Below are 26,924 nucleotides of genomic sequence, written 5' to 3'. Positions count from 1 at the left end.
ACCGGGGGGATATTAATAGGGTATTAAAAGTATCAACACAGGACAGAACACGAAACAATGGGTATAAATTGGATAAGTTTAGATTTAGGAAAGACTTGGGTAAATACTGGTTCAGTAACAGGGTTGTTGATTTGTGGAACCAATTGCCGCGTAACATTGTGGAGGTGGGGTCCCTCGATTGTTTCAAGCACGGGTTGGACAAGTATATGAGTGGGATTGGGTGGTTATAGAATAGGAGCTGCCTTGTATGGGCCAATAGGCCTTCTGCAGTTACCTTTGTTCTTATGTTCTTATGTTCTTATGTTCTAACTGTTTATTGTGATTACTCAATATATAGCTAAGGACGGAATGTCTTGATTAGGGAATTCACTGACATCGGCACTGTAGATACTGTTATTGGACATCATTAGAGAGTAGAACACTGGCATCGTCACCGTATATATTGTTATTGGACATCATTAGAGAGTAGAAAAGTGACTTGAGAATGGTCCAGGACGGACCGAAACGTCGTCGTCCCTTCACCTTCTAGTGTGTGGTCTGGTCAACATACTTCAGCCACGTTCTTGTGACTCATCGCCCGCATAGATTAGTGACATCAGCACCGTAGATACTGTTATTGGACACCGCTTAAAGTGACAATGTATCTTCACCGCAGGCTGAACTTCAAGCTGTATTAGCGAGCTTAAAGAAAAGTAGTAAATAATAGTAATGCCTGTGTCTTTAATGATAGAGGAGCGTTGGTGTCATGACATAGTAGAAGACCAGTATATCAGCATATTGTGGACGAGTGTTGAGATAACAGCAGGAAAGGGTACAAAAAAAAATAGTTGGTAACTAAGATTTATGTAGGTTCCTTCACAAGCAGGGACCTCTCAGCTTGTAGAAGCATCTTAATCACCTTCAGTGGTTAAGTTCTTAATTGCACACTAGTTTCTCTGTCAGCTATCTCACCCTGTCAGAGTAAGAGACAAATATATGTGTATGTATATATGTATGTGTATATGTATGTGTGTGTATGTATGTGTATAAAGTATATAATACAGTCAACCAATCTTTGTAAAAATTTCTTGTATGTATGTACCTTACCTAAATAAACATTTATTTATTTATTTATTTATATGTGGAAGCTGATCAGAATTACATTTCACCATTATAAATTCACATTAATGCATTCATAAATCTGTGTATCTATGTATTTTACATATGTAGCTTAGCCTAATATTTTAAAAGCACTACGATCACCTTCTGTGGTTGTTCAATAAATCTCTGAACTGTATGTTTGACAAATTTCTCACCCTGTCCATGGAGGACAGAAGAAAATGTATATGTGCTGCTTAGCATTGTAAATGTGTGGCCACGTCTGTGGTAGAAAATAATAATAATAAAAACACAAGCAGGGATGCTGTTAAGTGAGGCTGTTGATATATTAGCGAAGAGGGCCACGGAAACAATTGTTTTCAGTGTAATATAATTCTTAAGACAAAGCTCAATTTGATCACTATTTAACTTATTTAACAACGTGTTTAACTTATTTTCATTGAATAACTATAATATGTAGGATGAATATACTGTGTAAGTTTATTTATGAGCACCAGACTTTGAGGGACCGATATTAGAAGGTGTGCTAGTAACAGCGTCTTTGTCCTGTTTAAGTCTGTCAGTTATATCACCTGTGTCAAATACTTCTGTCAACGTGAATGATTTCAAATGTTAAACTGTCACTTAATGAAGCGTTCCGGCAATCACTAGCGAGTTATGTCATAATTTATTGACTGATTGATGTAGATTAAGTCACCCGAAAGGTGTCACGGGCGTTAATAGCCCGTAAAGTTATGTCATAATGTAAACTGATCTTAATTAGGCTGTGAAATGGTGTACTTCTTTGTCCGACCCGAGGCGAGAATCTGTGTAGTCTCGGAAACATCCCAATTGATTGATAAAGATTAAGTCGCCCAAGAGGTGGCACGGGCATGAATAGCCCGTAAGTGGTGGCCCTTTTGAGCCATTACCAGTATCAAGAGCTGATACTGGAGATCTGTGGAGGCGCGACTGCACCCTGCGTGACGGGAGATGTCTCCCGTGGAAACATCCCAGGTGGACTTGGACATTAGCAGCAGTCAACACTGGGAAAGTCTTACAGCTATGGCACGGGATGAAGTATTAATGTCAATTAAAGGCTCTGTCTTGGGACCTCTGTTGTTTACTATAGATATGAATGATTTACGAAGCTTCATTTATCTCTGAAATTCTATCCTCAGTACTCTGTAAGTTCAATTATATCATTATTATCTCAGTAATAGTAGTTCTTGGGCCATTAGAATCTTCTTGGGATTATTTGCATGACTTCATTTTGTACCTTCTCCAACTTGTTTAGTCTGCAAAACAATACAGATATCAAGACATATGGGCAGCATAATCAATAAGAGATCTCACAGTATGCCATGTGATTACCATTGGAAATATAAAATATGATTAATAATTGTGTACTGTATGGGTTTGTGAGCCCTTGAGGGACCTTATGTAGACTAGGGTAGAAATAGCCTAAGCTACTCTATCCTTTTTGAGATTTTCGTTTTCTCAATAAACTTACTTGAACTTGAATGAATAACTTAGACACTGGATTGAACAGCAACATTTGCCAGTTTATTGACGATTAGAATATAGTGCAGGAAATCAATGTAGATTGTTTAAAAAATGAATGAGTTTGGATGTATATAAATAAGAGGTACCCCCGTATAGCCTAATATGCCTTCTACAGTTTCGTCTATATTTCTCATGCTAAGCTGTGTAAACTCACCATACCTCAAGGAGGAGTCCTAAGACAAGCCCTGTTATATTATTATTATATTGAAGCAGAGAGTTCCAGTGAAAACTCCTTCAGTACAACTCCAGTCATAGTTGCACACGATATTCTGTTTCGGGTTAAACATATTTTTAATGGAGTCAACAAATTTATTCGTAAATTGCTATATGTTTATATTTGAGTTAGTTTACACAAAATTTCTGAACATTGTTTAAATGAGAGAGAGTATGGTGATAACATAAGACGTGATCATTATAAACATATACTGTATTATCTAGATTTAGATTTAGAAGTTTAGTTTATTAGTAATATAAAATTTGGAGAAACTTAGTACATTGTCTTAGTGCTTGAATTGAGGTGAAGGAAAGACCCAATGCATGTGTAAGTGTTTTAATACCAAAATTTCGGATTTAGTCTATTTTCTTTATGAAGGTAATGTAAACAATGTTCTGCCTATGTCAGTCAGTTTTTTTTATTAATATATTAGATACATCTGCATTTGTGCAGCTACCCTAGACTATATGAAGGGGAGTACAGTGTGTCCAAAAAGCTAGCTACGTGATGCTAAAAAATCCCCATCACACAGGATGGATAGTCATACAGAGGCATGTGATAAGTTGTCTGCCCTGGCAGACTCTGGGTTCGTTATGAGGATATCATCAACACAAGAGTGAATAAGGCAGCAGTGATACTAAAAGTCCCCATCTCGCAGGATGGTTAGTCGTACAGGGCCATATGTTTAGTAGCCTGCACTGGCAAATTTTGAGTACACTGTGAGGATATCTTCAAGAACACGATAGTGAATAAAGTAATTGCAAAGCTCCAGGTACCTCATGCCAACTAGTCTGAAAGGTCTAATAACTGGCCATTCAGTGATGTAATGTGGGAGATCATGCCGCAGTTCCTGCTCACAGAGTTTGCACCTGGAGTGCTCAGGATTGGGAGATCTGTCACCTGTAGCCACCTGCCACAGGTAACGGTAACCCAACCTGATCCTTGCAACCACAGTGTCGCACAGTCTGGTGGACAGTGCGACACAGTGGTCCACAGTTTACCATCTTCATGAAGGAAGGTACATTCGGATGAATTCTCGGATGAATTCTTTCATCCGAGAATTTAGTATTATAACACTTACATATGTATTAGGTCTTTCCTTCACTTTCCTATAACATTTATTACAGTTGCGGCTGCAGTGAGCAGGAGTACAACCACAGAAATAACTTCTAGCTTCGAATTAGGGTGAAGAGATGCGTATTGACAGAACATATGCAACACAAAACTAGCATGATAAGAAGATAATTCGAAAGATACCTAATATAAACTTATACTAAGAAGGTGTAGATATTTGCACACCCTCAGTGCATATCAACAGATTTACGAGGTTGCCTCAGTTACTATCACTGGGCGCGACTCATGTATCATAGCTCTGACTTCAGTAGGATTTAAAATAATTGTCAATAAACCATCTTTTTGTGACTATTTCCTTAATAAAGGTCCTAAGTCGGAAGGTAGATGTCGGAAGCTTAATTGCTTAGATATGAACGAGAAAATTATAGAAAATATGCAGTGTCTAAATATTTAGGATATTAAAAAATGGAACATGGATCAAGCGTCGAACTATTCCTCGGCGAGTCGGGAAACAAACTTTTTTGTTAAACATCTTGCCAAATTACCCTTTTTTTATTAACAAGCTTAAGTATACACAGCAATGTGCTGTTACCCTATTATATATGAAAGATTATACATTGTAGATTAAAAACTAGCTATAAGTTCATCTAATATTCCCATCTCACAGGATGGTTAGTCATACACGGAATCAGGGGAGAAAATACCTACCTCAGTACAAATATAAATTAACTTTGACTAAATATTAACGTTATAATTTTTATAAGAGCTAAGCACTGATCATGGAAATATTATATTATATTTATTTTTACCAGTTCCTATCAAATTCCTCTCAAATAATGTCTTTTTAACAAGCTTAGGTATACACAAGAATGTGCTTCTACCCTATTCTGTAGAAGCACATTTTGATCTACCACACACAGTGTAGATAAAAACCAGCTACACCCTCCCTCATCCAACATCCCCACCTCACAGGACAGCTAGTCATACATGGAATCAGGAGAGAGCATGAAATGTAAGGTATCTATTAGCCTCCACTAGCAAAATCTGGGTACAGCACAAGAATATCTTCAACTTCATACTCTTCTGAGTGTATGAAGTAATTACAAATATCAGAGTACCTCATACCATTCGGTCTGAAGTCACTGATAACAGGGCAATCACAAATATAGTGTTGGAGAGTATGTCCCAACTCTTGTTCACATAGTTTACAACTGGAATGTTCACCATTGGGGGATTCATTACCTGCAGCCACCTGCCATAGATATCGATATCCCAAATTTCCCGGAAGAGTGACGTATCTGCAAAAAGTACCAATCGGCAACTTGATTACTCACCTATATATACTCCAGAGGGTCGCTGAAATTAGGTATTAGGTAGCAGGTCCTGGCAGCGGGAGGACGAGACCCTCGGAGCTGCTTGGCTTGTTCCACATTACATCCACGGGAATTTACGACGTGTTAATTTTGTCTGGAAATTTATTTTGATAATAATTTTTAAGCTACAATTTGAGAGATCTGGAAGTCTCGTTGCCAGCAACCAATATGGATGCCGGACACAATATTAGTTTACTAATGTCTGGCGAGAACCCGACGCCAATGTCCCGGGAACTGGACATCCTGCAGAAGGACCTGGACACCCTCTTCCTCATTGTGTTCGGCATCCTCATATTCAGTAAGTACCAAAATCTGTGTTTTCTCTCTTTTTTTCAAGTATTTAAACATATATATGGCACCTATTTCACATTTTGTATATTAATAAAATAGTTGTATAATAGTACAATAATCTGTGTGTTAGATTTTGTTTTATTATGCTTAGAATAATGTATTTGGAATGCAATTTGTACTTTTGACTAACATTTGTTTATATTTCAGTCTTGCAGACCGGGTTCGCATTCCTTGAGGCAGGCTCCGTAAGGTCCAAGAACACCACCAACATCCTTCTCAAGAACATGCTCGATGTCTGTAAGTTATCAAACACCTTCGTTATTTGTTATCGTATCTGGCTTATGTCTGGTGAACCAGCACATGATTTTCTTATTCCTATCTCATAGCTAAAGTACGCTCTCAATGTATATAACTTTGCCGACTCTTGTATTCCTGTAATTTCCTGCTTTTGCTTTTCCATCTGCTGGTGTTATATACTAAATTGTTCTCTGTATTTAACCGACTTCCTCCCACCAAGCCTCACGTAGTAATAATGATATGAATTCCACAATCGTCCCCACCCTGTACTAACTATCTGCCCTGTTACTCTCCCCAGTCATTGGTGGCATAGCGTACTGGCTGGTGGGGTTCCCGCTGGCGTTTGGAGGCGGGAACAGCTTCTCTGGTACAGCGTACTGGGCGTCGTACGGGCTGTCGGACGAGCACCTGGCCTTCTGGTTCTTCCAGTTCGTCATCGCCACCACAGCCTCCACCATCATCTCGGGGTCGATGGCTGAGCGGTGTGCCTTCAATGCTTATCTCATCTACACGACCGTGCTGTCAGGTGGGTGTGAAGCCTCTTTCTCTCTGTAAAGTATGTTTCAAATTTAGCAGGCTACTTTACACTATTTTGTGGTCAATGAATAAATAACTTTACTCACTGGCGTTATTTATATAATTTAGATAATATTTGAGAGGAACCTTAACAGGGCAATCTTGAGAGAAAGACAATTTTTTAGACAATAATAGCCTAACACTGATCATTATAATTAAACTTTGTGTTTCTCAATAAATTTAAAAGGCAATGCAAACAATAATACATTTCCCACGGAATTAATAGATACATTATAAAATACAGCAGTGTTGGTACAGCTGTAGTGTGCCGTGTTTTAATCATGTTTGTGTGTTGTAACAGCTCAGTTATGATAATATTTGTGTTTGTACAGCTGTGGTGTACCCGGTGGTGTCACACTGGACCTGGTCAGACGTTGGCTGGCTCAAGACTCAACACTACCAGGACTTCGGTGGCTCTGGCGTCGTCCACCTCACAGGGGGCGTGGCAGCTCTTGTTGGGGCTGTAATTCTTGGGCCCAGAATTGGTCGCTTCGGACCCAAGGGCAAGGAGATACGTGGACACTCTGTGCCGGTATGTTCATAGAGCATTAGTAATGTGTTATTATATGAAGTCATGAAGCAATATATAATTTTTAGGGGAATATCATGTTTAATAGAAATATTACACGTCAAGGTGGAGGTGTAAAGTTGTGTTTGAACTTCCAGCTGGCAGCTCTGGGAGGCTTCATCCTGCTCTTCGGGTTCCTGGCCTTCAACGGAGGGTCCCAAGCGTCCATCAGCCACGAGGGTGATGCTGTAGCCATTGCCAAGGCTGTCTTTAACACTGTGATCTCGGCGTCTTCAGGAGGCATCGCTGTGCTCTTGGTGTACCGTTCTGTGCTGTGTGGGAGGGAGTCCACCTGGTCCTTCCTAATGGCTCTTAATGGTTCTCTCGCTGGCATGGTATGTACCGCTCTGCGCTGTGTGGCCGGGAGTCCATTAGTGCTAGTATGATGGACTCTGCTCGCTGTAAATTTTCATTGACAGACGTTTGATTTAAACTTAACTTAGTATTATGATAACATAACAAATTTCTTATCAAAATGGTGTTACTTGCAATATGTCTGAGTTTGTTTATCCAATGCTTAAGGACATGTTTCCATGACAGGTGTCAATCAGTGCCGGGTGCAACGTTGTGCGGCCGTGGAGTGCCTGTGTCATTGGCACAGTGGGTGGATCAGTGTTCCTCGCCATCCACACCCTTCTGCCCAAGTTGAAGGGTACGTTACTGATTCTCTCGCCGCTCAGTTTTCTTAACTTTGTCTCAAGAAGGCAACAAGTAGCCGGCTTTATCTAACTTGAGTTTGAAATATTTTAACTTTAACGTTATGTTCTGTAGATGGCATATACTTAAATAATAATATTTATAAAATTTTATATTATTGGGAAGTATACGTGCATATTGGGACTGTTGAGGTTGTGAGTGTAAAGTTAATTAATATTTCTTCCACAGTTGACGACCCACTTGATGCTGTGGCTGTGCACATGGGAGGTGGGTTGTGGGGGCTGGTTGCTGTGGCCCTCTTCCAGGATGGTGGCATTGTGTACGGGGGCAGCGCGGAGGTCCTCGCCTGGAACATAGTGGGGGCGCTGGCCATAGTGGCCTGGTCTGGTGGTCTTTGTTTGCTTATGTTTGGTTCCCTCAGACTGCTCGGCCTCTTGAGGGTGCCTCCTGAAATGGAAATTGCAGGCAAGTGAAGATAATACATAAAGTTTTCACTTTTGTATTATATAATTGATAATTGTTATATTTTTAGTGTTATGAACGCATTCATTATACATTGTATATGTTCTATATCTCTAACAATATCTGTACGCCAGGAATGGACATCTTGAAGCACGGGGAGCCAGCCTACCCAGCTGACGCTTGGCTGGAGAGCCAGTACGATGGATCCGTAAACACTCAGGAGAACAAGAGGAATTCAAGTAAGTTGTAAACTAAGTTGCTTTTAAAGTTTTGTGTGTGATGTTTATTTATTTGATATTAATGAAATGCATCATAGAAATTCATACAGTTTTGTCATCAACATTTTCCACTATTCATCTAATCTATTATTTTCCAGATCTTCCACCCAACATGTCTGCCCCGGAAGAATTTGGCTTGACTAATTCCCAGGGCCCAGCTCCAGTCCCTGGACATCTTGTATACTGGAGTCGTGCAGGACCAGTCCCATCCCACCTCTCACCCGTCGTGTCCCTCAACAACCACGAAGCTAACCACTTGAACTCCAACAATAGTGTCTCTGAAGCTGGCTTCACAGTCCGACTGGGAGACCATGATCTGCGAGTCCTCGTTGAACCCAGAGATCAACGTGTTCAAGATGCTCATTGTTACACCAATGAGGCTTTTGACGAAACCACAAAGCTTTAAGATTATCTTTTATTTGTCAATACTTATGAAAGTATTTGTATGTTGTCATTACTTATGAAAGTATGTGTATGTTGTCATTACTTATGAAAGTGGGTGTATGTTTGTCATTTCTTATGAGAGTATGTGTGTTTGTCATTACTTATGAAACCTCAAAACTCTGAGATTCTCTGTTCGTTCTTCGACATTAAAGCTTGCCTGTATTGATTCGGTAAATTGACTTAATTAATTTATATTATTTTTCTGCACTAATTACATGAAATATATTATATATATTTTTGTATATATATTTTTTTATTCGGTGAACTTAGTAAGAAATCTGATAAACTAAAGGTTTAACAAGAATTACGTTAAGGTAAAGGATGTTGACAGAGAAAGATGGCGAGCATATTTTACGACTTAAAGTAGGGACTGGAATGAAGTATGAAGTATGGAGGGACTTGAAGTATGTGCCTAGCCACATACCTTCGTCCGACAGTCTTCCAAGAACTGCCATCGCTTATGCACTTTAATTGTGCATTTTTTTACATTTGCATTTTTTCTTAATGGGTTGTATTCAAGTGTTTAACTATCAATAAGTTTCCTATTCTCGGATAATTACTTTCTGTTGTCTGGTCTTGATGATTTGATGGCCCATAAGATAATAGACTTGCGGTGGATTACTACCTAATTGGATGTAAGATAACATAAGAAATGATTTTAACATGTTTGAAAGGAGTAAGGAAAACAAAAAGGAATTATAAAGTGGAGACATTTCCCCAACGGAGACATCACCCGCCAGAGACATTACCTGCCAGACACATTATCCATCAGACACATCATCCACCAGAATCATCACCCACCAGACACATGATCCACCAGTATCATCACCCACCAGACACATCACCCACCAGACACATCATCCACCAGAATCATCACCCATCATCCACATCATCCACCAGAATCATCACCCACCAGACACATCATCAACCAGAATCATCACCCACCAGACACATCATCCACCAGAGTCATCATTCACCAGAATCATCACCCACCAGACACATCATCCACCAGTATCATCACCCATCAGACACATGATCCACCAGTGTCATCACCCTCCAGAATCATTACTCACCAGACACATCATCCACCAGAATCATCACCCACCAGACACATCATCCACCAGAATCATCACCCACCAGACACATGATCCACCAGTATCATCACCCACCAGACACATCATCCACCAGAATCATCACCCATCAGGCACATCATCCACCAGAATCATCACCCACCAGACAAATGATCCACCAGTATCATCACCCACCAGACACATTATCCACCAGAATCATCACCCATCAGACACATGATCCACCAGTATCATCACCCTCCAGAATCATTACTCACCAGACACATCATCCACCAGAATCATCACTCACCAGACACATCATCCACCAGACTCATCACCCTCCAGAATCATTACTCACCAGACACATCATCCACCAGACTCATTACCCACCAGACACATCATCCACCAGACTCATCACCCACCAGACACATCACTCACCACACATCACCATCCACCAGACACATCATCCACCAGACTCATCACCCACCAAAATCATCACTCACCAGACACATCATCCACCAGAATCATCACCAACCAGATTCATCATCCACCAGAGACAATCTTCCATATAACATTGAGGAGGGCGACGTTGAGGGACCTGTACCATGGGCTGTGGGGCGCCCGTGTGCTTCCTGAGGCCCACCACCACCAGACACTCGGGCTCGTACTGGATGGCCTCCATCAGGCTGCACTTGTCCATCGAAAATCGTCTGCTGTTAAGATACGTAGCCACGTTGGTGTTGAACAACCCTGTGGTGTCGCACAAGAGATATATCATATTTTGAGTCAAATCAATTATGTTGAATTAAATAAATATATGTATTTAAGAGAGAATGTTTTTTTCTGCTCAAGGGGTGGGGGCAGACGCTTGGACCTAGCCTCATCCAGCGTTGAAGGGTGAGTAATGTTAGCTATGCGCCCAGAGTGGGAGCGTCGGGGTCTATCTCCTCTACTCCCATTAAAAAGGACTCGGCATCAATGACCCTTTCCAAATATATCGGGGAGAGATGGTTGTCTGGGTCTATAGAACTTCCTCACTCCACCCTTCCTTGGAAAATATATATATATATGTCGCACCGCACTATTTTCGCCTAAAATGCAGAGTGATTTTCGTTATTTTCAAATATTTCTTTCCAAATTGGTTTATTCCAAATAATATTATATAATATTTAGTACACGAATTACTGACTTATGTTTGGTTAACCTAATAAGAACATTTCTTATGTTCTTAATATAATATTACTATATTATATTAAGATAATATAGTTCTTAATATAATATATTATATTCTTAATATAATATTAATATATCATATTAATAAAGAACATGAAATATTTCTTAGTTATGTTAATTTAGGTTATGATAGGTTAGGTAAGTTTGGTCGTATATCTATGTTAGTTTCAAATTAAAAATACGTTTAATCATATAAAAAAATAATGGAAAGCTATATTATTTCATAAGATCTTTAGGAAAACCTCTGCTTATTAGACAAACCAGGGTTTGCATAGTAGTAGTGCATTCTGGCTATTAGGTACAATATATAGTAGTAGTAGGCATCCATCAGTCTCAGAAGACTATGGTGTTGCGCTCTGGTCTGGAGAGGCCTCGCGAGGGCACAAAGCCAGGGTAGGTTAATACGGAGGAGAAGCTGTTACCCAGGCAGCAGGTCCCCCCTCTCCACGGCGCCGAAAGTCTCCAATGGAAAGGCAAACGCCAATGCGATTGGTTCCAGCGCCGTCGCAGGAACTGTGAGTTCCGGGGATGACCTCGAAGTTGGTGAAAAAAGGCACAGGGACTCCAAACCCGGAGACCGCCGTGTTCGGGGCCGGAGAAGAACCACCCCCAGCAAGGGTATGAACGACCCCAGCCTCCTGAAGCAGAGCTGGGCCGCACGACCCCGGGGAGGTGGACGTCCCGGTCCCGCACCTACGGGTTCCAGACAGAGATCGTCACAACCCTCTTTCACCGGAGGCCGGCCTCCTTCAAGAAAAATTAGAAGGAAGAGTGATAATTATTAAATACAATAATTATTATTATAATAAATATAAAAATATTATTATATATAATTATTATTATAATAAATACTATAATAATAATATAAATAATTAATAATTATCACACAATAGTTAGTTTAGGTTATTTATTATGCACCCCATACCCATCTTGTGGGTGGTAGTGGAAAGGGTTACAGAGGCACATAATGGGCTCAGGGACTGAACCCCACAATTCATTTAGCTAAGCAAGTTACAATCTTGATGAGCTAGTTACAAAATTCAATATAAGTCGTCACATCAACAATGGGTTCGAGATCGACCACAAGTACAGGTTCTGAATTAAGCAACTGTCCCACAATACAACCTCCTCCCCCCCCACCAATCTATGGTTCATCCAATAAAATCACAATATATATATATATATATATATATATATATATATATATATATATATATATATATATATATATATATATATATATATATATATATATATATATATATATATATATATATATATATATATATATATATATATAAGGCACAACTCTCCTAAACACGAGAGTGAAGTATACAACTTTAGAACACTTTCCCACCAGGAGACTCGAACCCTAGCCAGCACAGAAGCCTTCCAGCAACTGGCATAACAGGTACGCCTTAACCCTCTCCACCACCTGCTCAGACCCTTAAAAGAGATGGTAATTTCGGAGTATTTAAATACACCAAAGATCAACACCTCCCAAGAGCACTAGAGCAAGTGAGGGGTCATTTAGACGTTAATTTCATCAAGTCCCTGTTAATATGGGAAGACACAGTGTCTATGCTTAAGGCACAACTCTCCTAAACACGAGAGTGAAGTATACAACTTTAGAACACTTTCCCACCAGGAGACTCGAACCCTAGCCAGCACAGAAGCCTTCCAGCAACTGGCATAACAGGTACGCCTTAACCCTCTCCACCACCTGCTCAGACCCTTAAAAGAGATGGTAATTTCGGAGTATTTAAATACACCAAAGATCAACACCTTCCAAGAGCACTAGAGCAAGTGAGGGGTCATTTAGACGTTAATTTCATCAAGTCCCTGTTAATATGGGAAGACACAGTGTCTATGCTTAAGGCACAACTCTCCTAAACACGAGAGTGAAGTATACAACTTTAGAACACTTTCCCACCAGGAGACTCGAACCCTAGCCAGCACAGAAGCCTTCCAGCAACTGGCATAACAGGTACGCCTTAACCCTCTCCACCACCTGCTCAGACCCTTAAAAGAGATGGTAATTTCGGAGTATTTAAATACACCAAAGATCAACACCTCCCAAGAGCACTAGAGCAAGTGAGGGGTCATTTAGACGTTAATTTCATCAAGTCCCTGTTAATATGGGAAGACACAGTGTCTATGCTTAAGGCACAACTCTCCTAAACACGAGAGTGAAGTATACAACTTTAGAACACTTTCCCACCAGGAGACTCGAACCCTAGCCAGCACAGAAGCCTTCCAGCAACTGGCATAACAGGTACGCCTTAACCCTCTCCACCACCTTCTCAGACCCTTAAAAGAGATGGTAATTTCGGAGTATTTAAATACACCAAAGATCAACACCTCCCAAGAGCACTAGAGCAAGTGAGGGGTCATTTAGACGTTAATTTCATCAAGTCCCTGTTAATATGGGAAGACACAGTGTCTATGCTTAAGGCACAACTCTCCTAAACACGAGAGTGAAGTATACAACTTTAGAACACTTTCCCACCAGGAGACTCGAACCCTAGCCAGCACAGAAGCCTTCCAGCAACTGGCATAACAGGTACGCCTTAACCCTCTCCACCACCTGCTCAGACCCTTAAAAGAGATGGTAATTTCGGAGTATTTAAATACACCAAAGATCAACACCTCCCAAGAGCACTAGAGCAAGTGAGGGGTCATTTAGACGTTAATTTCATCAAGTCCCTGTTAATATGGGAAGACACAGTGTCTATGCTTAAGGCACAACTCTCCTAAACACGAGAGTGAAGTATACAACTTTAGAACACTTTCCCACCAGGAGACTCGAACCCTAGCCAGCACAGAAGCCTTCCAGCAACTGGCATAACAGGTACGCCTTAACCCTCTCCACCACCTGCTCAGACCCTTAAAAGAGATGGTAATTTCGGAGTATTTAAATACACCAAAGATCAACACCTCCCAAGAGCACTAGAGCAAGTGAGGGGTCATTTAGACGTTAATTTCATCAAGTCCCTGTTAATATGGGAAGACACAGTGTCTATGCTTAAGGCACAACTCTCCTAAACACGAGAGTGAAGTATACAACTTTAGAACACTTTCCCACCAGGAGACTCGAACCCTAGCCAGCACAGAAGCCTTCCAGCAACTGGCATAACAGGTACGCCTTAACCCTCTCCACCACCTGCTCAGACCCTTAAAAGAGATGGTAATTTCGGAGTATTTAAATACACCAAAGATCAACACCTCCCAAGAGCACTAGAGCAAGTGAGGGGTCATTTAGACGTTAATTTCATCAAGTCCCTGTTAATATGGGAAGACACAGTGTCTATGCTTAAGGCACAACTCTCCTAAACACGAGAGTGAAGTATACAACTTTAGAACACTTTCCCACCAGGAGACTCGAACCCTAGCCAGCACAGAAGCCTTCCAGCAACTGGCATAACAGGTACGCCTTAACCCTCTCCACCACCTGCTCAGACCCTTAAAAGAGATGGTAATTTCGGAGTATTTAAATACACCAAAGATCAACACCTCCCAAGAGCACTAGAGCAAGTGAGGGGTCATTTAGACGTTAATTTCATCAAGTCCCTGTTAATATGGGAAGACACAGTGTCTATGCTTAAGGCACAACTCTCCTAAACACGAGAGTGAAGTATACAACTTTAGAACACTTTCCCACCAGGAGACTCGAACCCTAGCCAGCACAGAAGCCTTCCAGCAACTGGCATAACAGGTACGCCTTAACCCTCTCCACCACCTGCTCAGACCCTTAAAAGAGATGGTAATTTCGGAGTATTTAAATACACCAAAGATCAACACCTCCCAAGAGCACTAGAGCAAGTGAGGGGTCATTTAGACGTTAATTTCATCAAGTCCCTGTTAATATGGGAAGACACAGTGTCTATGCTTAAGGCACAACTCTCCTAAACACGAGAGTGAAGTATACAACTTTAGAACACTTTCCCACCAGGAGACTCGAACCCTAGCCAGCACAGAAGCCTTCCAGCAACTGGCATAACAGGTGGGAGTCTCGAGTCTCCTGGTGGGAAAGTGTTCTAAAGTTGTATACTTCACTCTCGTGTTTAGGAGAGTTGTGCCTTAAGCATAGACACTGTGTCTTCCCATATTAACAGGGACTTGATGAAATTAACGTCTAAATGACCCCTCACTTGCTCTAGTGCTCTTGGGAGGTGTTGATCTTTGGTGTATTTAAATACTCCGAAATTACCATCTCTTTTAAGGGTCTGAGCAGGTGGTGGAGAGGGTTAAGGCGTACCTGTTATGCCAGTTGCTGGAAGGCTTCTGTGCTGGCTAGGGTTCGAGTCTCCTGGTGGGAAAGTGTTCTAAAGTTGTATACTTCACTCTCGTGTTTAGGAGAGTTGTGCCTTAAGCATAGACACTGTGTCTTCCCATATTAACAGGGACTTGATGAAATTAACGTCTAAATGACCCCTCACTTGCTCTAGTGCTCTTGGGAGGTGTTGATCTTTGGTGTATTTAAATACTCCGAAATTACCATCTCTTTTAAGGGTCTGAGCAGGTGGTGGAGAGGGTTAAGGCGTACCTGTTATGCCAGTTGCTGGAAGGCTTCTGTGCTGGCTAGGGTTCGAGTCTCCTGGTGGGAAAGTGTTCTAAAGTTGTATACTTCACTCTCGTGTTTAGGAGAGTTGTGCCTTAAGCATAGACACTGTGTCTTCCCATATTAACAGGGACTTGATGAAATTAACGTCTAAATGACCCCTCACTTGCTCTAGTGCTCTTGGGAGGTGTTGATCTTTGGTGTATTTAAATACTCCGAAATTACCATCTCTTTTAAGGGTCTGAGCAGGTGGTGGAGAGGGTTAAGGCGTACCTGTTATGCCAGTTGCTGGAAGGCTTCTGTGCTGGCTAGGGTTCGAGTCTCCTGGTGGGAAAGTGTTCTAAAGTTGTATACTTCACTCTCGTGTTTAGGAGAGTTGTGCCTTAAGCATAGACACTGTGTCTTCCCATATTAACAGGGACTTGATGAAATTAACGTCTAAATGACCCCTCACTTGCTCTAGTGCTCTTGGGAGGTGTTGATCTTTGGTGTATTTAAATACTCCGAAATTACCATCTCTTTTAAGGGTCTGAGCAGGTGGTGGAGAGGGTTAAGGCGTACCTGTTATGCCAGTTGCTGGAAGGCTTCTGTGCTGGCTAGGGTTCGAGTCTCCTGGTGGGAAAGTGTTCTAAAGTTGTATACTTCACTCTCGTGTTTAGGAGAGTTGTGCCTTAAGCATAGACACTGTGTCTTCCCATATTAACAGGGACTTGATGAAATTAACGTCTAAATGACCCCTCACTTGCTCTAGTGCTCTTGGGAGGTGTTGATCTTTGGTGTATTTAAATACTCCGAAATTACCATCTCTTTTAAGGGTCTGAGCAGGTGGTGGAGAGGGTTAAGGCGTACCTGTTATGCCAGTTGCTGGAAGGCTTCTGTGCTGGCTAGGGTTCGAGTCTCCTGGTGGGAAAGTGTTCTAAAGTTGTATACTTCACTCTCGTGTTTAGGAGAGTTGTGCCTTAAGCATAGACACTGTGTCTTCCCATATTAACAGGGACTTGATGAAATTAACGTCTAAATGACCCCTCACTTGCTCTAGTGCTCTTGGGAGGTGTTGATCTTTGGTGTATTTAAATACTCCGAAATTACCATCTCTTTTAAGGGTCTGAGCAGGTGGTGGAGAGGGTTAAGGCGTACCTGTTATGCCAGTTGCTGGAAGGCTTCTGTGCTGGCTAGGGTTCGAGTCTCCTGGTGGGAAAGTGTTCTAAAGTTGTATACTTCACTCTCGTGTTTAGGAGAGTTGTGCCTTAAGCATAGACACTGTGTCTTCCCATATTAACAGGGACTTGATGAAATTAACGTCTAAATGACCCCTCACTTGCTCTAGTGCTCTTGGGAGGTGTTGATCTTTGGTGTATTTAAATACTCCGAAATTACCATCTCTTTTAAGGGTCTGAGCAGGTGGTGGAGAGGGTTAAGGCGTACCTGTTATGCCAGTTGCTGGAAGGCTTCTGTGCTGGCTAGGGTTCGAGTCTCCTGGTGGGAAAGTGTTCTAAAGTTGTATACTTCACTCTCGTGTTTAGGAGAGTTGTGCCTTAAGCATAGACACTGTGTCTTCCCATATTAACAGGGACTTGATGAAATTAACGTCTAAATGACCCCTCACTTGCTCTAGTGCTCTTGGGAGGTGTTGATCTTTGGTGTATTTAAATACTCCGAAATTACCATCTCTTTTAAGGGTCTGAGCAGGTGGTGGAGAGGGTTAAGGCGTACCTGTTATGCCAGTTGCTGGAAGGCTTCTGTGCTGGCTAGGGTTCGAGTCTCCTGGTGGGAAAGTGTTCTAAAGTTGTATACTTCACTCTCGTGTTTAGGAGAGTTGTGCCTTAAGCATAGACACTGTGTCTTCCCATATTAACAGGGACTTGATGAAATTAACGTCTAAATGACCCCTCACTTGCTCTAGTGCTCTTGGGAGGTGTTGATCTTTGGTGTATTTAAATACTCCGAAATTACCATCTCTTTTAAGGGTCTGAGCAGGTGGTGGAGAGGGTTAAGGCGTACCTGTTATGCCAGTTGCTGGAAGGCTTCTGTGCTGGCTAGGGTTCGAGTCTCCTGGTGGGAAAGTGTTCTAAAGTTGTATACTTCACTCTCGTGTTTAGGAGAGTTGTGCCTTAAGCATAGACACTGTGTCTTCCCATATTAACAGGGACTTGATGAAATTAACGTCTAAATGACCCCTCACTTGCTCTAGTGCTCTTGGGAGGTGTTGATCTTTGGTGTATTTAAATACTCCGAAATTACCATCTCTTTTAAGGGTCTGAGCAGGTGGTGGAGAGGGTTAAGGCGTACCTGTTATGCCAGTTGCTGGAAGGCTTCTGTGCTGGCTAGGGTTCGAGTCTCCTGGTGGGAAAGTGTTCTAAAGTTGTATACTTCACTCTCGTGTTTAGGAGAGTTGTGCCTTAAGCATAGACACTGTGTCTTCCCATATTAACAGGGACTTGATGAAATTAACGTCTAAATGACCCCTCACTTGCTCTAGTGCTCTTGGGAGGTGTTGATCTTTGGTGTATTTAAATACTCCGAAATTACCATCTCTTTTAAGGGTCTGAGCAGGTGGTGGAGAGGGTTAAGGCGTACCTGTTATGCCAGTTGCTGGAAGGCTTCTGTGCTGGCTAGGGTTCGAGTCTCCTGGTGGGAAAGTGTTCTAAAGTTGTATATATATATATATATATATATATATATATATATATATATATATATATATATATATATATATATATATATATATATATATATATATATATATATATATATATCTCACACCCCACAAGTGACTCGAACCCATACTGCCAGGAGCACTCTGCAACTGTACATCTGCAATGCATGATAATAGGAACAAAAACAGGCAGGGCCCTCGTGTGTTATGTGGCCCTCGTGTGTTGTGTGGCCCTCGTGCGTTGTGTGGCCCTTGTGTGTTGTGTTACCCTCGTGTGTTGTGTTACCCTTGTGTGTTGTGTGGTCCTTGTGTGTTGTGTGGTCCTTCTGTGTTGTGTGGCCCTTGTGTGTTGTGTGGTCCTTGTGTGTTGTGTGGCCCTTGTGTGTTGTGTGGTCCTTGTGTGTTGTGTGGCCCTTGTGTGTTGTGTGGTCCTTGTGTGTTGTGTGGCCCTTGTGTGTTGTGTGGTCCTTGTGTGTTGTGTGGTCCTTGTGTGTTGTGTTACCCTCGTGTGTTGTGTTACCCTTGTGTGTTGTGTGGCCCTTGTGTGTTGTGTTACCCTTGTGTGTTGTGTGGCCCTTGTGTGTTGTGTGGTCCTTGTGTGTTGTGTGGTCCTTGTGTGTTGTGTGGCCCTTGTGTGTTGTGTGGCCCTTGTGTGTTGTGTGGCCCTTGTGTGTTGTGTGGTCCTTGTGTGTTGTGTGGTCCTTGTGTGTTGTGTGGCCCTTGTGTGTTGTGTTACCCTTGTGTGTTGTGTGGCCCTTGTGTGTTGTGTGGTCCTTGTGTGTTGTGTGGTCCTTGTGTGTTGTGTGGCCCTTGTGTGTTGTGTGGTCCTTGTGTGTTGTGTTACCCTCGTGTGTTGTGTTACCCTTGTGTGTTGTGTGGTCCTTGTGTGTTGTGTGGTCCTTGTGTGTTGTGTGGCCCTTGTGTGTTGTGTGGCCCTTGTGTGTTGTGTGGTCCTTGTGTGTTGTGTTACCCTCGTGTGTTGTGTTACCCTTGTGTGTTGTGTGGCCCTTGTGTGTTGTGTGGCCCTTGTGTGTTGTGTGGTCCTTGTGTGTTGTGTTACCCTCGTGTGTTGTGTTACCCTTGTGTGTTGTGTGGCCCTTGTGTGTTGTGTGGCCCTTGTGTGTTGTGTGGCCCTTGTGTGTTGTGTGGTCCTTGTGTGTTGTGTGGTCCTTGAGTGTTTGTGTGGCCCTTGTGTGTTGTGTGGTCCTTGTGTGTTGTGTGGTCCTTGAGTGTTTGTGTGGCAGGGCCACACAAACACTCAACAAACAAGCGCGCATCTGAACATGCCGGAACCGGGAACAAAAACCCGCCCCCCCCCACACACACACACAACCGCACCCCATGCACATCCAAGTACACAACCGGATACAACCTCACAACACATAGCAAACAAAATAAATTACTGGACAGGAGAACAAACCTCAACGGGAGGCGAATATTTCTCAGGAAACTTATACAGAGGATATTTGTGCTTATAGGCCTCCCATATCAAATACTCCATGTCAGTAGGGGAACGATTCCCCTGCTTCCGGGGCCGCATAAACTCTGGAATCACTAAATCAAAAACGGCAGAAACGAAAACGGCGGCTCCCGGAGGTGGTCGACAGAAGTCGCATAACAAAGAGGGGCAAGGTGAACCACCTCCTCCGCCAGATAGTGGTCTTTTTTTGTTTTGGTAGGGACGCGAGTCTTTATTTTCCTCGGCGTCACCCCTTCTATATAGGAACCACCGTGACAGCGGAAGAAACCGAAGTAGAGTACGTAGACCGCCTAGACGGTCCCGCCGCCGGATGCGCAAGAGAAGAAGGCCTTTTTCAACACCACTACCAGATCACCACGCTCACCACGAACCTCATCAAGGGGGAACCATCCCCACGAAGAACCGGAACCATCCGACGCGGGCGACGCACCCGAAGCAAGATCCACAGGCACCACACCAAAAGGGAAGTCCGAGACACTGTCACCGGCAGCCACAGGCACGTGTACTTCACCACCACCGTAGAATGTGACGCAACCGGAAGGAACCACTTCGCCATCGCCGGAAGATCCAGAGTCGTCCAAATCTCCCACATCAGCTCAGGCAGAAGATCGCCGGGAACGCTTGGACTCTGGCCGCACATCATCAGATCTGGAGGCCGACCCAGAGACACGGGCGTCACAAGCCGGGCGAACCAACACCCTCCGCAGGACGGCAGAATCCTCAACCACATGGGGTACCAGGCCGAGCACAATAGAAGACCCCTGTATCCACCCCAGCCGGGACACACGTCGAGGGCACAGGGACATGCTCAACAGTTGGAGAAGACGAAGACGACGTACAGAGATCCACGGGAAGACCCACGGGACCATCAGGGACACCAACGGGAGCAGGCAGAACATGCAGCTGATGCCTTTGAACATTCGAAGACACCATAACGCTAGGAAGAGGGGCCACCACAGCAGATGTGTCGGGCGCCACAGGGGGGGCCCCCAGAAGCCAATGGGAAGGCCACATCCCAACCCAATGAATCCTCCTCCACAGGGAGCGGTGGAAAATCCTCCTCACAGAAGAGATTCACGGGGACGACGGCAGCCTCAGAACACCCGGCAGCCTGATGCCCCAGCAGGCCACATCAAAAACTTATCCGCGGTTGTCGGGAATAATACACCAAAACATAATATCCGAGGAGCCGGACGGAGGACGGAATTCCGCCAGCAGGCGCATCCCCAGGGTCCGAATGTTCATTCACAAACACTGGACCTTTCCCAAGGAAAGCTTGTGCAGCCTCACACTGACGACAGCTCCAAACCTCCCGAAGTAACGCCACAGGAGGTCCTCGGGAAACTCCAAGGGCGCCCCATGAACACTGACGTACGTCAATGCACCACTTCGATCGGAAATCTCCACAGTGCCGGCACCACCCGGCAGGGGCAAGGATCACCCCTCGAAGCGCTGGAGAAACGCACGATACTCTGCGTCCCCCACAAATTTGACAATCATGCGATGAGTTCAACACCGTAAATCACATCCACGGGCACACGGAGCATGTCAGACATTACAAGTTCAACCTCCGGGTACGCGGCATGGCCAGAAAATTCCAGGCTTACAGAGTGCACACGCACAACAGGGGGAAGAGATCCCCCCATTAGGAGCGTCACCGACGAACACCCAGGCACCACTTGACGACAAATGCAGGGAGGACAGGAACACCCACACCCCCTGGCGACCAAAGCGACAAGCCACGCTCTGCGTATTAGTGGCTTTAGGCATAGTATAAACTGAATAAATAGTTATGGAAACTATCTAGAAATCCAACATTCTGTTTGCAACTCATCTTGTATGTATGTTACCTGAATAAACATTTAATTATTATTTATATTAATAAGTATAAAAGATACAATAAATTTCCCAATCTACATTTGTTTTTATTCTGAATATCTTAAGTTATTTTATAAGATACAAATCTTCCGAATTAGTTTGGGTAATAACACCAGGAAATAATAAACAATATGGATTACTGATACAAATATATTTACTATTGTTTACAATTTAAACTAACAGCATTACAAAAATAGATTAATTAATTGCATACACGCACATACTTCCACAACTAATGACAAACACACATAATATCATAAGTAATGACAACTACACACACACACTTTCATAAGTAATGAAAACAAACATACAGTACTTTCATAAGTGTTATGTATCAATAATACTTGATTCTGACATTTTTCATGATAAAGCATTAATGTTCCTAAATTCCTTCCTCAGTTATTGTGAGATTAACATTACGTCCTTTTTGTTTTCGTTGAGTATTGTTTGCGTTAACTGTAGCGTGCCTGTATGTTGTATTTTTTGACGCTATTGCATGTTTATTCATGTGGGGAGAGACAGTGGCGTCTCGTGGGAGGGGAATGTACAGGGAAATCTACTCTGTACATATACGGAGTAGTCATTGATTCACGCATTGTATCCAACATAGCGTCACTGATTCACCCCAGTAATTATTCAGTGTTCTTGTGTGTACATGTATTTTAATTACACCTTAGTTATGTTTAATGTATATTACGGTATTTATAAATATGTTCATAAGTATTACTCGCTGCAGATAGCAGCGTATCTAAAAATATTCATTTGGGCCTTAATTGGTAATATGTTGACGCCACGCCCATGCTACTGGACACTTGGCAGCCAGTAGCATGGGTGGAGTTATCCGAGGGAGACCTGGATCATAAGATAAGTCAAAAGGTGCCTGTTAAGTTCAGTTAACATAGTTACTTGCCTGGTTAGACCATTATTTGCTTACCCATATATTCTTATATCGGGTAAGTTAGTGATCAGTGCCTATAGATATTATCTAAACTTATTATTAAATATATTTAAATGAGAATATATCTGGTGATTCTTGGCTACCTGTGTGTATTTATTTGATGTCTGTTTCTTTGTTATCCCTTCATTAAGTATATTGATGTGTTTGTAAAGCAGTCGTTTCTTTAATCAAATAATAAATGTGGCAAGGCCACATTTATTATTTAATTATTGCGACTGCAAGACACATGAACCTTACCCATAACAATAAGTAATGACAAACACACACATACTTTCATAAGTAATGACAACATACACATAATTTCATAAGTAATGACAAATAAAAGAGAATCTTAAAGCTTTGTGGTTTCGTCAAAAGCCTCATTGGTGTAACACTGAGGATCTTGACCACGTTGATCTCTGGGTTCAACGAGGACTCGCAGATCATGGTCTCCCAGTCGGACTGTGAAGCCAGCTTCAGAGACACTATTGTTGGAGTTCAAGTGGTTAGCTTCGTGGTTGTTGAGGGACACGACGGGTGAGAGGTGGGATGGGACTGGTCCTGCACGACTCCAGTATACAAGATGCCCAGGGACTGGAGCTGGGTCCTGGGAATTAGTCAAGCCAAATTCTTCCGGGGCAGACATGTTGGGTGGAAGATCTGGAAAATAACGGATTAGATGAACAGTGGAAAATGTTGATAACAAAACTATATGAATTTCTATGATGCATTTCATTAATATCAAATAAATAAACATCACACACAAAACTTTAAAAGCAACTTAGTTGACAACTTACTAGAATTCTTTGTGTTCTGAGTGTTTACGGATCCATCGTACTGGCTCTCCAGCCAAGCGTCAGCTGGGTAGGCTGGTTCCCCGTGCTTCTAGATGTCCATTCCTGGCGTACAGATATTGTTAGAGATATAGAACATATACAATGTATAATGAATGCGTTCATAACACTGAACATATAACAATTATACAATACAAAAGTGAAAACTTTATGTATTATCTTCACTTGCCTGCAATTTCCATTTCTGGAGGCACCCTCAAGACGCCGAGTAGCCTGAGGGAACCAAACATAAGCAAACAAAGACCACCAGACCAGGCCACTATGGCCAGCGCCCCCACTATGTTCCAGGCGAGGACCTCCGCGCTGCCCCCGTACACAATGCCACCATCCTGGAAGAGGGCCACAGCAACCAGCCCCCACAACCCACCTCCCATGTGCACAGCCACAGCATCAAGTGGGTCGTCAACTGTGGAAGAAATATTAATTAACTTTACACTCACAACCTCAACAGTCCCAATATGCACGTACACCTCCCAATAATATAAAATTTTATAAATATTATTATTTAAGTATATGCCATCTACAGAACATAACGTTAAAGTTAAAATATTTCAAACTCAAGTTAGATAAAGCTGGCTACTTGTTGCCTTCTTGAGACAAAGTTAAGAAAACTGAGCGGTGAGAGAAGCAGTGACGTACCATTCAACTTGGGCAGAAGGGTGTGGATGGCGAGGAACACTGATCCACCCACTGTACCAATGACACAGGCACTCCACGGCCGCACAACGTTGCACCCGGCACTGATTGACACCTGTCATGGAAATATGTCCTTAAACATTGGATAAACAAACTCACAGACATATTGATAAGAAATTAGTTATATTATCATAATACTAAGTTAAGTTTAAATCAAACGTCTATCAATGAAAATTTACAGCGAGCAGAGTCCATCATACTAGCACTAATGGACTCCCGGCCACACAGTGCTGAGCGGTACTTACCATGCCAGCGAGAGAACCATTAAGAGCCATTAGGAAGGACCAGGTGGACTCCCTCCCACACAGCACAGAACGGTACACCAAGAGCACAGCGATGCCTCCTGAAGACGCCGAAATCACAGTGTTAAAGACAGCCTTGGCAATGGCTACAGCATCACCCTCGTGGCTGATGGACGCTTGGGACCCTCCGTTGAAGGCCAGGAACCCGAAGAGCAGGATGAAGCCTCCCAGAGCTGCCAGCTGGAAGTTCAAACACAAGTTTACACCTCCACCTTGACGTGTAATATTTCTATTAAACATGATATTCCCCTTAAAATTATATATTGCTTCATGACTTCATATAATAACACATTACTAATGCTCTATGAACATACCGGCACAGAGTGTCCACGTATCTCCTTGCCCTTGGGTCCGAAGCGACCAATTCTGGGCCCAAAAATTACAGCCCCAACAAGAGCTGCCACGCCCCCTGTGAGGTGGACGACGCCGGAGCCACCGAAGTCCTGGTAGTGTTGAGTCTTGAGCCAGCCAACGTCTGACCAGGTCCAGTGTGACACCACAGGGTACACCACAGCTGTACAAACACAAACATTATCATAAACCGGTACATCACAGCTGTTGCAACACAAACATTATAATCCGGTACACCACAGCTGTATTTAATAATGTATCTATTAATTCCGCGGGAAATGTATTTAATATTGATTGAATTGCCCTTTTAATTGAGAAGTAAATCATAATGTTGTAAATCATAATTATAATGCTCAGTGTTAGGCTATTATTGTATAATTAAAATTTTATAAATGACGCCAGTGAGTAAAGTTATTGATTTATTGACCACCGAATAGTGTAAAGTACCCCGCTAAATTTGAAACATACTTTACAGAGAGAAAGAGGCTTCACACCCACCTGACAGCACGGTCGTGTAGATGAGATAAGCATTGAAGGCACACCGCTCAGCCATCGACCCCGAGATGATGGTGGAGGCTGTGGTGGCGATGACGAACTGGAAGAACCAGAAGGCCAGGTGCTCGTCCAACAGCCCGTACGACGCCCAGTATGCTGTACCAGAGAAGCTGTTCCCGCCTCCAAACGCCAGCGGGAACCCCACCAGCCAGTACGCTATGCCACCAATGACTGGGGAGAGTAACAGGGCAGATAGTTAGTACAGGGTGGGGACGATTGTGGAATTCATATCATTATTACTACGTGAGGCTTGGTGGGAGGAAGTCGGTTAAATACAGAGAACAATTTAGTATAAAACACCAGCAGATGGAAAAACAAAACCAGAAAATTACAGGAATACAAGAGTCGGCAAAGTTATATACATTAAGAGCGTACTTTAGCTATGAGATAGGAATAAAAAAATCATGTACTGGTTCACAGGACATAAGCCAGATACGATAACAAATAACGAAGGTGTTTGATAACTTACAGACATCGAGCATGTTCTTGAGAAGGATGTTGGTGGTGTTCTTGGACCTTACGGAGCCTGCCTCAAGGAATGCGAACCCGGTCTGCAAGACTGAAATATAAAGCAATGTCAAAAGTACAAATACATAATTTTAATTATAATAAAACAAAATCCAGAGATTATTGTACTATTATGTAAATATTTGATCAACATACAAAATGTGAAATGGATTCTATACCCATTTAAGTTTAAATACTTGAAAACGAGTGAAAACACAGATTCTGGTACTTACTGAATATGAGGATGCCGAACACAATGAGGAAGAGGGTGTCCAGGTCCTTCTGCAGGATGGACAGTTCTCGGGACATTGGCGTCGGGTTCTCGCCAGACATTAGTAAACTAATATTGTGTCCGGCATCCATATTAGTTGCTGGCAACGAGACTTCCAGATCTCTCAAATTGTAGCTTACAAATTATTAGCAGTCTCCGTGGTGTAGTGGTAAGACACTCGCCTGGCGTTCCGCGAGCGCTATGTCATGGGTTCGTATCCTGGCCGGGGAGGATTTACTGGGCGCAATTCCTTAACTGTAGCCTCTGTTTAACGCAACAGTAAAATGTGTACTTGGATGAAAAAACGATTCTTCGCGGTAGGGGATCGTATTCCAGGGACCATAGGATTAAGGACTTGCCCGAAACGCTACGCGTGCTGGTGGCTGTACGAGAATGTAACAACTCTTGTATATATCTCAAAAAAAAAAAAAAAAATTAATAAAATAAACTTTTAAACTAAATTAACGCGTCGTATGTTCCAGCAGAAATGATGTGCAGCCCCACATGAAGCCTATACCTATCTATATACCTATACCTATACACTGCATATCTTCTTGATTGATTGATGAAGATTAAGCCACCCAAAAGATGGCACGGGCATGAATAGCCCGTAAGTGGTGGCCCTTTTTAAGCCATTACCAGTATCAAGAGCTGATACTGGAGATCTGTGGAGGTGCGAATGCACCCTGCATGACGGGA

At 42.7% G+C, this 26,924-nt stretch overlaps 2 protein-coding genes across 2 annotated transcripts; one reads left to right on the top strand and one right to left on the bottom strand.

Moving 5' to 3' along the window:
- Positions 1-5,472: 5,472 nt before the first annotated feature.
- Positions 5,473-8,839, top strand: LOC123753722 (putative ammonium transporter 1). Its single transcript, XM_069339275.1, has 9 exons — positions 5,473-5,602; positions 5,803-5,892; positions 6,191-6,418; positions 6,801-7,000; positions 7,135-7,371; positions 7,577-7,688; positions 7,922-8,158; positions 8,290-8,394; positions 8,532-8,839. Exons 1-9 carry the CDS (start codon positions 5,473-5,475, stop codon positions 8,837-8,839), a joined length of 1,647 nt encoding a protein of 548 aa, XP_069195376.1.
- Positions 8,840-23,041: 14,202 nt separating this feature from the next.
- On the bottom strand, positions 23,042-26,317 carry LOC123758518 (putative ammonium transporter 1). Its single transcript, XM_069339274.1, has 8 exons — positions 26,188-26,317; positions 25,917-26,006; positions 25,391-25,618; positions 24,856-25,055; positions 24,485-24,721; positions 24,183-24,294; positions 23,713-23,949; positions 23,042-23,349 (listed from the first exon to the last, which is right to left on the bottom strand). Exons 1-8 carry the CDS (start codon positions 26,315-26,317, stop codon positions 23,042-23,044), a joined length of 1,542 nt encoding a protein of 513 aa, XP_069195375.1.
- Positions 26,318-26,924: the final 607 nt, after the last annotated feature.

Source organism: Procambarus clarkii, chromosome 41, assembly GCF_040958095.1.
Source record: "Procambarus clarkii isolate CNS0578487 chromosome 41, FALCON_Pclarkii_2.0, whole genome shotgun sequence".
Classification (NCBI taxonomy): domain Eukaryota; kingdom Metazoa; phylum Arthropoda; class Malacostraca; order Decapoda; family Cambaridae; genus Procambarus; species Procambarus clarkii.
This window is presented reverse-complemented; position numbering and strand designations above follow the sequence as displayed.

What these genes read in the sequence shown, in the direction of transcription:
- LOC123758518 (XM_069339274.1), bottom strand. Translation starts at nt 26,317, where the DNA reads ATGGATGCCGGACACAATATTAGTTTACTAATGTCTGGCGAGAACCCG. An exon ending in CAAGAACATGCTCGATGTCT is followed by an intron (nt 25,619 to 25,916) that starts GTAAGTTATCAA and finishes TACTCTCCCCAG; the next exon opens with TCATTGGTGGCATAGCGTAC. An exon ending in ATGGTTCTCTCGCTGGCATG is followed by an intron (nt 24,295 to 24,484) that starts GTAAGTACCGCT and finishes TTTCCATGACAG; the next exon opens with GTGTCAATCAGTGCCGGGTG.
- LOC123753722 (XM_069339275.1), top strand. Translation starts at nt 5,473, where the DNA reads ATGGATGCCGGACACAATATTAGTTTACTAATGTCTGGCGAGAACCCG. An exon ending in TACGTGGACACTCTGTGCCG is followed by an intron (nt 7,001 to 7,134) that starts GTATGTTCATAG and finishes TTGAACTTCCAG; the next exon opens with CTGGCAGCTCTGGGAGGCTT. An exon ending in ATGGTTCTCTCGCTGGCATG is followed by an intron (nt 7,372 to 7,576) that starts GTATGTACCGCT and finishes TTTCCATGACAG; the next exon opens with GTGTCAATCAGTGCCGGGTG.